The sequence below is a fragment of the Cervus elaphus genome, chromosome 22, assembly GCF_910594005.1.
Source record: "Cervus elaphus chromosome 22, mCerEla1.1, whole genome shotgun sequence".
In the NCBI taxonomy this organism is placed as follows: domain Eukaryota; kingdom Metazoa; phylum Chordata; class Mammalia; order Artiodactyla; family Cervidae; genus Cervus; species Cervus elaphus.
The window spans coordinates 49010334-49023665 of NC_057836.1; the positions used below are offsets into that span (position 1 = coordinate 49010334).

General features: G+C 34.6%; 1 protein-coding gene across 2 annotated transcripts in view; it reads left to right on the forward strand.

Moving 5' to 3' along the window:
- Positions 1-13332, forward strand: part of CRY1 (cryptochrome circadian regulator 1) — an 86117-nt gene that overhangs the window by 62768 nt on the left and 10017 nt on the right. For both annotated transcript variants that reach the window (XM_043880607.1, XM_043880606.1), the window contains exon 3: positions 10954-11096. In XM_043880607.1, the coding sequence (XP_043736542.1) occupies positions 10954-11096 (143 nt within the window). The remainder of the gene's footprint in view (positions 1-10953; positions 11097-13332) is intronic.

A 13332-nucleotide genomic window follows, 5' to 3' on the forward strand; every position in this document is an offset into this window, starting at 1 on the left:
ATTTTAAGTTTGAGATGCCTTTTGGACATATGAATGTGTTTGTTGAGTGTCATTCAACTCCAGAGCTCAGGGGAGAAGTCTGCAGTAAATTTAGCAACCTTAAATATAAATTCTGTTTAAAACCCTGAAGCTAGATTTATTTAATAAAGGAAGGGGTAATGGATGGATGGACAGAAATTTTTAGACCTTTACCTTCATTATATTTTGGTTATTTTGTGAGTTAACACTTTTTAATGTAATTATACTACTTTAAATGCTTTCTCCAAGGAAGTTTGTGATTTATAACTTTGTTTTGCTCTACAATTTTATGTTTCTTATTTTCACAATATTACTCGTGACTGTGTAAGAACTTTATATCCATTTAATGGTTCATATTATGCCTTCTGAGTGGTTAAACAAATAACTGTGATACACAAAAACAGATAGGAATCTTTGTGCTTAAAATTGCGAAATGTATACTTATTTCACTTGAAAATATTTTAATACTACAACAATCTTATTGTTATATTTACTGTTGAAATGCAAAGGTTAACCATGTGTTGCTTGAAATAAAACCTATGCTGGGACTTCCCTGATGATGGTCCAGTGACTAAGACTCCACACTCACAATGCAGGGGGGCTGGGTTCAATCCCTGGTAATGGAACTAGATCCCACATGCTGCATCCAAAGATCCCGCTTGCCACAACTAAGTCACAGTGCAGACAAATAAATAAATAAATATTAAAAAATAAAAAATAAAACCTGTGAAGAGTAGATAGAGACTTCCACTTCTGATTAAGATGTGCAGAGTTGCAGTAGACCATTCACTCCTATCTTAATAATGTGAGGAAAGTAAATATGTCATAGTATCATGGAGTTTTTGTTTGTTTGTTTTTAACCTATTAGAGAGTTGATGACACAAATAAACCTAATAAATTAAGTTCCATTAGATGATGGGCCTTTCATGGGAAAGAAGATACACATGGCTACACCCCTGGCATCACAGCAGGAAGAGAAGGGAATTTACCATAGTTCAGAGTAAAGAGAAACTTGTTGAAATTTTACCAAAGTCTTTGTGGTAATAAATACGTGTGCTGACATGGCAGATTAGAATTCCAAGAAGCCCTAGTCAAAAAAAAAAGAAGCCCTAGTCACAGAGCAAGTTTGTACCCACTCTCCAGTACTTTTCTTCAGTGCATTCATGGAGCACCAGTGGCAGCATGGCAAAGGCTGGGGTGAAGCAGAAGGGTTGAAAGGGATCCCTCTTAAATGCACTAGGAATTCACCTAGTGCAAAGGAGCTGTTCTCTGAAGCTGGCGACAGGACATCAGTGTAGAAAGATGCCTCCAAAAGTGCAGAAAATTAGGGGACAGGGTTGGAAAACAAAGAGAAATCCTCAGCAAGCAAAGCTGCTGGGTAGACAGCAAAGCAAAGAGAAATGTCATATAGTTTATAAAGCCAGTGCCCGAGCTGTAAAGCAGAGAGAGACAGCTGGAGTCTTGTTACTATTGAGATCTTAAGCTCTGTTGAAGGAGAATCTGAATCCTGCCTGCCTTCAAAATATTTGAAGCCAGTGGTGAATGAAATGTAAGTAAAGCGGCAACAAGGCCCAGACCCAGCTCAATTACAGACTCCATCAATTTGACTTCTGTCAGTCAGAGCAAAGACTCTGTACTTTTCTAGAGATAAATATTGTTTATTCTGTCTCTAATCTTTTATACCATTGTCTGTCATATGATCACAAATTATGAGACACATGAAGAAGCAAGTATATATAACTTGCATTCAAGTAAAAGGAAACAGAAACAGTCCTACAGTTCATGCGGATCTTGGGATTAGGATAAAAAAGGACTTTACAATTGTTATTCTACAGATAGTGGAGGTCTGACAAAGGTCTGTATAGTCAAAGCTATGGTTTTTCCAGTAGTCATGTACAGGTGTGAGAGTTGGACCATAAAGAAGGCTGAGCGCCGAAGAATTAATGCTTTTGAACTGTGGTGTTGGAGAAGATTTTTGAGAGTCCCTTGGACTGCAAGGAGATCAAACCAGTCAATCCTAAAGGAAATCAACTCTGAATATTCATTAGAAGGACTGATGCTGAAGTTCCAATGCTTTGGCCACCTGATATGAAGAACCGACTCATTAGAAAAGACCCTGGTACTAAGAAAGATTGAAGGCAGGAGGAGAAGGGGATGATAGAGGATGAGCTGCCTGGATCACTGACTCAATGGACATGAGTTTGAGCAAACTCCAGGACATGGTGAAGGACAGGGAAACTTGGCATGCTGTAGTTCATGGGTCGCAAAGAATTGGACATGTCCGAGCTACTGAACAACAACAAGGATAGTAGAGAATCTAGTCAAGAGGTGGAAAACGATGTGAAGAGATGGTAATTTAATACAGAAATGGAAAATATTAAAAAGGACCAAATAAAATCTTAGAACTGAAACATACTATCAAAATGAAGAATTCATTAATTGGATTCATTAATTGGATATCTGGATTGAACAGAGCAGGAAAAAAGATCAGTAAACTTGAAGACAGTCTGTATCCCAATTGAAGCACAAAGAGAAGGAAAAATTTTTTAAAAGGGGAGTAGGGTGTTTGAGATCTCTGGAACAATAGAAAATGGCCTAAGATATCTGTGCTTGTAGACCTAAAGAAAAGAGGGAAAGAGATTGGGACAGAAAAAAAATATTTGAAGAGATAATTGAGTTTCCAAAATTGATGGAAGGTATCAACCTACAGTGCCAAGAAGCTCAGCAGACCCCAAACAACATAAATAAAAAGGAAATCACATCTTGTCACATCATAATCAATTAACTGAAAACCAAAGATGGAAAATTTTATAAGCAGCTAGAGGATAAAAGTTATATTCAGGGAACCATGATAATAGTGTTCAATATTTTCTTACAGAATGGAGTGGCAGCTTTAAAAAACTAGAAATAGCCCTGTTTACTTAGCAAAAACATTCATTTTTTAAAAAAGAGAAGGTACAATGAAGGCATTTTTAGGCACAAAAAAGCAGAAATAATTTTTCTCATCATATCTATACTATAAAAAATACTAATATTAAAGGAAATTCTGCTAGGCGAAAGAAAATAATTCTAGGCTAAAGACAGGATCTGTAGGAAAGAAGAAAGAGCACTAAATACATGGGTAAATATAAAAGACCTCTTCTTTCATTATTTTTAGTCATGTACATTCATATGTCTTATTTTTGGAAGACCATTGACAGATTAAAACCAACTAATATTGATAAATTGTAGGGAATAATACCAGTATCTTGGGACTTGACACACATATGAAATAAAATTTATTGCAGGATCACATAAGGTAGGAAAAAGATAAATGAAAGTATATGTAAATTCTTAATAGCATTCAATTGTAATATATTATTTGAAGGTAGACTAAAATAGCAAAGTTCTATTTCTAAAAAGTTAATAGAGGAATATTAAATGGAATTCTAAAAATATCTCTCATTCAAATAAAGGTAGCTAGGGGGCACAGAGGGCTTTCCAGGTAGTGCTAGTGGTAAAGAATCTGCCTGCCAATGCAGGAGACTCAGGAGACAAGGGTTCGGTCCCTAGGTTTGGAAAATCCTCTTGAGTAGGAAATGGTACGCCAATCCAGTATTCTTGCTGCAAAACCCCATGGACAGAGGAACCTGGAGGACTATAATCCATGGGGCTACAGAATCTGACATGACTGGGCGACCGAGCACAAGGGAGCACAGGGGAGTAAATGAAAAGATGGACAAAAGGACAGCTTACCAACATGGTAAAATTAAGCACAGCTGTATCAGTAATTATATTAAATGTAAATAGTCTATATTAAACTCTTCATTTAAAGAGTTTATCAGAGACTTCCCTGGTGGTCTTAGCCCCTTGGCAGGCTTCTTCTCTATAGGGATGGTTGTACCTGAGGCAGCACACCTTGTTCATAATGAGGTGTGAATCTCAACCAGGGAAGAAAGAAAACTTTCTTAATTCATTGCTTAATTATTTTCCCTTCATTTAGAGGTGGTAGCTGCTTAGAACAGTACTATCCAACAGACATGTGTAATTTAAAATTTTCTAACATCTATATTTTAAAAAGAAGAAAAACATGAAGTTAATTAAGATATATTTTATTTAACATAATATATCTAAAATACTATCTTTTCAATATAAAATCAATATAAAACAACTATACTGTTTTAACCTTTTTTATATCAATATGAAGTCTTTGAAATCCAGAGTATATTTTATCCTTATAGGATGTCTCTATTCCAACTAGCCACATTTCAAATGCTCAGAAGCTGCTTCTGTATCTGTGGCTAGTGGTTAAGACAGTATAGCCTTAACTCCTCTTCTACTCCTTACCATTGTCGACCACCTTTTACTTGCTGACAGTTCTTTCAGATTAAATTTTCCCTGTTCAAATTACTAATGTGGTTTCTGTCACCTGATTGAACTCTGAGTCAGAGTTCAGTTTTCTTTTGAAAAGATTAATAAAATTGATAAACTGTTATCAATACTGATCAGGGCCCAAGAGGGAGAAAACACAAATTACCTTTATCAGGAATAAAAATGGGGACATCACTAGATTGTCTCTCAACTTTAAAAACATAAAGGATATTATAAATGTCATAATGTCAATATAAACTAAAGAACATAGTGTCAATATGAACAAAAGAACTAAAGAGCCTTTTGATGAAAGTGAAAGAGGGGAGAGAAAAAGTTGGCTTCAAACTCAACATTCAGAAAACTAAGATCATGGCATCCAGTCCCATCACTTCATGGCAAATAGATGGGGAAACAAAGAAAACTGTGACAGACTTTGTTTTTTTGGACTCCAAAATCACTGCAGGTGGTGACTGCAGCCATGAAATTAAAAGACGCTTGCTCCTTGAAAGAAAAGCTATGACCAACCTAGACAGCATATTAAAAAGCAGACACATTACTATGCCAACAAAGGTCAGTCTAGTTGAAGCTATGGACATGAGTTTGAGTAATCTCTGGGAGTTGGTGATGGACAGGGAAGCCTGGCATGCTGCAGTCCATGGGGTTGCAAAGAGTCAGACACGACTGAGCGACTGAAGTGAACTGAATGTCAATATATTATACAACTAAGATGAAATGAAAAATACTCTTGAAAAGTGCAACTTCTTAAAATTTCAGAAGAAAAAAAAGAAAAATTGAATAGCCCTCTCTTTACAAAACTGAATTTATCATCAAAAACCTTCCAATAAGTAAAACTCCAGGTCCCAGATGGCTTTACTTATTAATTCTATCATATATTTAAGAAAGAAATAATACCAGTCTTATAACACTCTTCCAGGAAACAGGATAATATTGGGAACACTGAACTTGTTTATGAGGGCAGCATAACTCTGATACCAAAATCTGATGAAGAACTTTCAAGAAAGAAAAAAAGTATAGCCAGGTGTCCCCCATAAACACAAACTCAGATATCCTTAATATTATTAACAAAGAGAATTTAACAGTATTTTAAAATAATACTGCATCATGGTGAAGGCACTGGCACCCCACTCCAGGACTCTTGCCTGGAAAATCCCATGGACGGAGGAGCCTGGTAGGCTGCAGTCCATGGGTCGCTAAGAGTCGGACACGACTGAATGACTTCATTTTCACTTGTTCCTTTCATGCATTGGAGAAGGAAATGGCAACCCACTCCAGTGTTCTTGCCTGGAGAATCCCAGGGACAGGGGAGCCAGGTGGGCTGCCGTCTATGGGGTCGCACAGAGTCAGACACTCTGAAGCAACTTAGCAGCAGCCGCAGCATGATCAATGGAGTTTATTTCCGGAATACAAATTTGGTTAAATGTTATAAAATAATAAATTAATATACCCTATTAGTAAAGGAAAAGGTATTATTATTTTAGTGATAAAGAAAAGCATTTGACAGTAGTCAACACCCATTTGTAATTTTTTAGAAACCTTTATGTAAACTAGCAATAGAAAATTGCTGAATATCAACTTGGTAAAGGCTATCCACAGAAACATAGCTAACGGCATACTTAATGGTGAAACACGCTTTACACCTGAGATAGAGAACAAAGCAGGGATATTCACTTTTCACCACTTTACTGAAAGTCTAGCTAGTGTAATTAAGAGTAGATAACTAACTTACTAGCTTAGCCTCACCCCCATGTTATCTATCATAACATCCTTTTTTTCCTAATAGTATATATATTTAATTATTTATTTCCCTCCGTGTTGCCAGTCTTCAGTAAGTGCTAGGATGGAGGGACCTACAATAGGAGCTAAGAATTTTAATAAATACTTGGAATATGAATGAATACATTTAATATTTAGGGGATCTTCTCTTCCCTAGCTTTTCATTTTTCTTGTGGAGAGATGTCCACTAATTTATCCCCAGGGAAGAAGTGAATGATCTCACTGGTGAGTTTAATAGAAGGAATTAGGTGAGTATTGGTCAGATCATACCTTTTCACCTCTTCAGCTGCAGAGAGTACATGTACTATTCCTTTCTTCCATGTGATAAATTTTATAGGGGCAGGCCACACTAAAAGGAACGTGCTGTTTAGCCTTGGGTAGCTAAATCTGTTTAATTCAGTGGTGAAAAATCTGTAAGCTTACCTGTACTTAAACCTAATATATTTCTTCCAGTTCAGCTTTACTAGTAATGTGGTGTGTATACATATATATATGATTTACAGTGTTGTATTAATTTTTGCTATACCATAAAATGATTCAGTTATATACATTCTTCTTTATATATTTTTTTCCATTATGGTTTATCATAGAATACTGAATATAGTTCTCTGTGCTATACAGTAGGACCTGGTTGTTCATCCATTCTGATATAATAGCTGACATCTGCTGACCCCAGTCTCCCACTGCATCCTTCCCTTAACCTCATCCCCCTTGGCAGCCACAAGTATGTTCTCTGTGCTCATGAGTATGTTTATGTTTCGTAGATAGATTCATTTTATCATATTTTAGATTCCACACATAAGTGATATGTATGGTATTTGTCTTTCTCTTTCTGACTTGCTTCACTTAGTATAATAATCTCTAGTTGTATCCATATTGGGGCGAATGGCATTATTTTGTTGTTTTTATGACTGAGGAGTATTCCATTGTATATATGTACCACATCTTCTTCATCCATCCATTTATCGATGGGTGATTAGGTTGTTTCTGTGTGTTGGCTATTCTGAATAGTGCTGCTGTGAACATGGAGTTGGGTCTGTCTTTTTCATTAGAGTTTTGTCTAGATATATGCTCAGGAGAGACATCACTGGATCATATGGTAATTCTATTTTCAGTTTCCTGAGGAACTTCCATACTGTTTTCCATAGTGGCTATCCCAAATTACATTCCCACCAACAGTGTAGGAGGGTTCCCTTTTCTCCATATTCTCTCCAGTTCAGTTCAGTTCAGTTGCTCAGTCATGTCCGACTCTTTGCGACCCCATGGACTGCAGCACGCCAGGCTTCCCTGTCCTTCACCAACTCCCGGAGCTTACTCAAACTCATGTCCATCAGTCGGTGATGCCATTCAACCATCTCATCCTCTGTTGTCCCCTTCTCCTCCCGCCTTCAGTTTTTCTCAGCATTAGCGTCTTTTCCAATGAGTCAGTTCTTCTCATCAGGTGGTCAAAGTATTGGAGTTTCAGCTTCAGCATCAGTCCTTCCAATGAATATTCAGAACTGATTTCTTTCAGGATGGATTGGTTGGATCTCCTTGCTGTCCAAGGGACTCTCAGGAGTCTTCTCCATCATCATAGTTCAAGAGCATCAATTCTTCAGCGCTCAGCTTTCTTTATAGTCCAACTCTCACATCCATACATGACTACTGGAAAAACCATATCCTTGCCAGTATTTATTTGTAGACATTTTAATGATGGCCATTTTAACCAGCAAAATCAGTGTGAGGTGGTACCTCATTGTAGTTTAGATTTAGATTTGTATTTCTCTAATAACAATGTTGAGCATCTTTTCATGTACCTATTGGCCATTTGTATTACTTGTTTGGAGAAATGTCTGTTTAGGTCTTCAGCCAATTTTTTAATTGTGTTGTTTGTTTTTTCTTATATTGAGTCATATGAACTGTTTGTATATTTTGGAAATTAGGCCCTTGTCGATTGTATCATTTGCAAAATTTTCTCCCGCTCTGTAGGCTGTCTTCATTTTGTTTATGGTTTCCTTTGCTGTGCAAAAGATTGTAAGTTTGATTAGGTCCCATTGGTTTCCTTTTGTTTTTCTTTCAATTGCCTGGGAAGACTGGGTGGGTTATAGTCTTACGTTTAGTTTTCTGACTTATATTTCCCTTCCTCTTCAAAAAGGGAAAAGGGGAGGGACTGTTACTGACTTGTTTCAAGCTCCAACATTTACTAACCAAAAACTAAAAAATTATTTGTCAAAAAAAATCATAGAATTACAGACTGTTTAGGAAGTGACATATGTGACAAAGTTTGTCATTAAAAATGAGTGTACAAATCCATAAGAGAATTAATTGCAATAGAAACCTAAGCAAACATAAGCTGCAATTCGTAAAGAAAAAAATGACAAATGGCTAGTAATAACAGTAATAACAGCTGTCATTCATTGAGGACTTAACTATGTACTCAACAATTTACATTGTTGTTGTTCAGTTGCTAAGTCGTGTCCAACTCTATGACCCAGTGAACTGGAGCACGCCAGCCTTCCCCGTCTCCCAGAGCTTGCTCAAACTCATGTCCACTGAGCTGGTGGTGCCATCCAACCGTCTCATCCTTTGGTGCCCTCGTCTCCTGCCCTTGGTCTTTCCCAGCATCACCATCTTTTCTGTTCCAAATAATTTACATACATTGTCTCATTTAATCTTTTCTCAATTTAATCTTTTCACAACAACAAAAAAAATGTTATTTTTTTCATTTTACTCTAATAAACACATAATGTTTGTTATATATTAGGTACTCTCTAAGCACTCTACTTACATGCTACCCATCTTAAGATAAGGAAACAGGCATGGAAGGTTTAGAAATTTGCACGGATAGTTGAACCAGTCTTTGAACTTGAGAAGTTTGACTTTAGATCCTTTGTTTTTTAACTACTACTCTATACCGCCTCTCACTATAAAACAAAGAAATATAATGCTTTCTTTCCTATTCTCATTTTAATTTCATTTTTAAATTTCAAAAACAGTACATGATTGTACTTAACAAATATGAACAATACAACATGGTGTAAAATAATTATTTATATTCCTAAATTCTACTCTGCAAAGATAACAGCTATTGACAACTTTGTATCCATTCTCCAAGACTTTCAAGAAATGAAAAAAATTTTAATGAGATATTATTTTCCTGTGTATGCTGTGTGTATATATTAGTGGTTTTTAAAATACTGGTGTACTACTACTGAGAGTGTAAATTGGTGCAGGATATCTGGTGGAAAATTTGCCAATATCTGTCAAAATTTTAAATGTAATTTATTGTATCCATTAATTGTGTTTCAAAAAATTATTTCTAGAAAAAATGAGATAAATGTCCCAAAATGTTTAAGATTTATGTATAAAGGTATATACTGGAAGGTTTATAATAGCAATTTAAAAAAAAAAAACTCACTATTGGAAATAGCCCTTGTCTAATCTGTACAGGTTTGGAGAAGTACAACTTGTTAACTATGTAATCAGTTAAATAATAGTAGAATGACAGGTGAATTTTTTTTATTTGTAAGGTATATCGGAGTAGATTTTAGAATTAAAAAAACAATAAAACTTTACTATCCCCCTGGGAAGTCACTCAATTCCATTAAGTCACAGTCTCTTCACTGAAAGTGATTGTAAGAAGGTTTACAGGACTTATTAATACAGCACCTGGCACTCAGTATCTGCTCTTGTTATAAGTGTGTTTGTATTTTCCATAGTTAACACTTCTTGATAATCAGAAGTAAAACATTGTAAAACAATACCTCAGCAGAGCAGCTTGTGCCACATTAACTGTCAAAGGTTTATATTAATAGTAGTTAGGACATGGAAGCAACCTAAATGTCCATCAACAGATAAATGGGTAAAGAAAATGTGGTACATATATACAATGGACTATTGCTCAGCCATAGAAAGGAACAAAATTGGGTCATATGTGGTGATACGGATGAACCTAGAATGTCATGGAGTGAAGTTAAGTCAGAAAGAATAAACCAAGTATCGTATATTAATCCAGAAAAATGTTACTGATGAACCTATTTGCAGGGCAGGAACAGAGACACAGACATGGAGAATGGACTTACAGACACAAGGTGGGGAGGAGAGAGTGGAATGAATTGCGAGAGCAGCTTCGACATGTATACGCTGCCATGTGTAAAGCAAGTAGCTAATGGGAAGCTGCCGCGTACAGGCAGGTCAGCTCAGTCCTCTGTGATGACCTGGACTGGGAGGATAAGGGAGTGGGTGGAACAGAGACACGAGAAGGAGGGAGTATAGCTGATGCATGTGGTTGTACCACAGAAAATAACACAACACTGGAAAGCAGTTATACTCCAATTTTAAAAAAAAAGAACCAAGTCTTAGAATGAATAGACATAAAGTCAGGTATTATGGCTCTCTCTGAACTTGAACAAATTCTTGAATTTTCAACATAATCTTATCTGCAAAATGGAGTTAGCAACCAAAATGCCAAACTCTGAGGATTATTTTGAGTAACAAATGAGATAATGTAAGTGTAAATTATTTGAACAAGTAAAGTGCTATACAAACACATTTAATGTAGGAAGCTTAGGTTAAGCATGTTGCTAGTTTGTATAATGCCTAGCATAATGCCTGAAATTTAGTGAGTATGCATTTCTGATTTACATAATTTTGAATTTATAAATTGTGCATTTTCTTTCTGTATATTCAAAGTAGTATAATCATTTGATATGTAGAGTTGGAGCTTTTCATTTTTTTCCAGCCTGTGTTGTTATAGTAGAAAAAATAATCATTAAAATTTATGTATGTTTTTGCTCCTTTCTCTTACTTTAGGAATGGAACATTACTAAACTTTCAATTGAATATGATTCTGAGCCCTTTGGAAAGGAACGAGATGCAGCTATTAAGAAACTGGCTACTGAAGCTGGAGTAGAAGTAATTGTACGAATATCACACACATTATATGATCTAGACAAGTAAGATTTTTTAATACACATAACGTAGTATTTGTCATTTTAACCATTTTGAAGTGTACATTTAAGTGGTATTAAGTACAAAGACAATGTACTGTGGGACTTAAGTTCAAAAGTGAAAATAAAAACATGCATAATAGAATTGTGGAGAATTAAATTAATTCAAACCTGTAGCATTTTATTTAACTTCTGTAATTTTTGTTTACCCAAAGACAGACGCCAAAATTAAAGACATAAGTGCATAAGATAAAAACACTCAGAATTTCAGTTCCAAAACTATTAAAAGAATCACAAAATTATCTTTGACTGTTCTAGCTCTGCCTACTAACTTGCCATTCTGGGCTCTCAGCAGTATTAATTTTATAGTTTATATGATACATAGTCATCAGGTGCCTTGGTATATTTTACATGCTTGTCATAAATTATTTTATGTGTGTATATCTAGTCTGTTTGAATTTTGAGTTCATATGCAAATTGTATGTAATATTAGGTAGTCCTCTGAACAATAGTATGATTTCTTCTTTCTCAAAGCATACTTCATGAAATATCAGTCTTTTATGATGCTTTGTCCAACAGAGATTCTGTGGTCTAGGTTAAATTTAGGAAGTTTTATTAATACGTGCTGTAAGACTTGAGGATTCATAAGATTTGTTAACATTAACCTTTGGCATACTGTCATCCTTACAAGTGCTGAAATCTCATAATTTATGTACCTTTTATTTTACTTTTTTTAAGTTATTTTCACATTTTATCAAAATAATAAAGCTGATTCTGTAACATGACAAGCTATTTTATTCCACTTTTCCAGTTGTACAAAAAATTGTGGTTTGATTGAGGCAAGAGTCTTACTTCCTATTAAGCCAGAAGTCATATATCCTTTGATAATAAACTTGCCTGCTCATTTACCATATTTCTTAACCTTAGAGAGCTGATAGCAAGGAGGCAAAACAAAATAAGGGCAGTTGCTTAAAGTGGGAAGCTCAGTGTTATGTATAAAATTGGATTGTTTGTTAGACTGAATGTGAATATTTACTATATAAATCTATCATATAAAAATGTAGCATATAGAAAATATCTTTTCTAAGATTTTTATTTTGCTTCTGTTATATAATGTCCTCAGTAGTAAGTATCATTGTAGATCATTATAGTGGACAGATTTCATTATGATCCTAGGTATAAACTCAAAGAATTACATCAAAGCAAAATTTCTAAAAGCAGGGCATAGTTTTTATGGTGGTTACTTTCCATACATATAATTGATTCACCATTATATGTGGTATAGAGAAAACTTTATTCTATTTGGATTAAGAAAATCTCGATTTGCTATTTATTAGTTATGTGATCTTGACTAGTTTATTAAATTCTCTTGAGGCTTCAGTTTCTGATCCATAAAATGATAAAGTGTGATTTTACCAATAATTTTTTATGAAGCCTAAATGCTAGTATGCAAATGGCTATAGTTAAAAAGAATAATTCATTATTCCCAAATTGTATCTAATTTGGCAATAAATGCCATTGGCAAGGCTCTTTGTTTCTAGTGTTACTTAATTGAGAAATTAGTGATCAGAATTAAATATAAAATATATACGTAAGAAAAAAATATATATACATAAGATACATATGCTAACATTTAACAAAAACATGCACAATAGAAAATACCAAGTAATTATCACTATAGTAATATAGGATCCTAATTAATAAAACTTGCTAATTACTCCTTGATATAATATTGGCCTGGTTTAGTTTTTATTGATGATTACAAGTTTCTTTGAGCTGTGTTGCAAAATATTTTTACATTTCCATATATATTATTTTTTTGTTTTTGCCTTTAGGCTTATTACCCACTTGTTTTTTCCCACTCATGTATGCTTAATTTTCTTTGTCACAAAAGTTTTGATATTTGCATGCTGTATATTTTCAACATCTAATAGATGTCTATAAAATGAAGAGAATGATTTTTAGATTTGTTAATTGTTTTAATAAGTTTCTTGGTCCTATAAGAAGCTAACATTCTCCTTGAAATCTTAAGTGCAGATGGCTATCATGAAAAAGAATAATGGGTTACTCCCAAATTGTATCTAATTCAGATTACCATTGGCAAGGCTCTTTCCTTTTAGTATTACTTAATTGAGAAATTATTGATCAGAATTAAATATAAAAGATATATGTAAGATACATATGTTGACATTTAACAAAAACATACACAATAGAAAATAGAAGTGATTTTTCATTTTTGTTT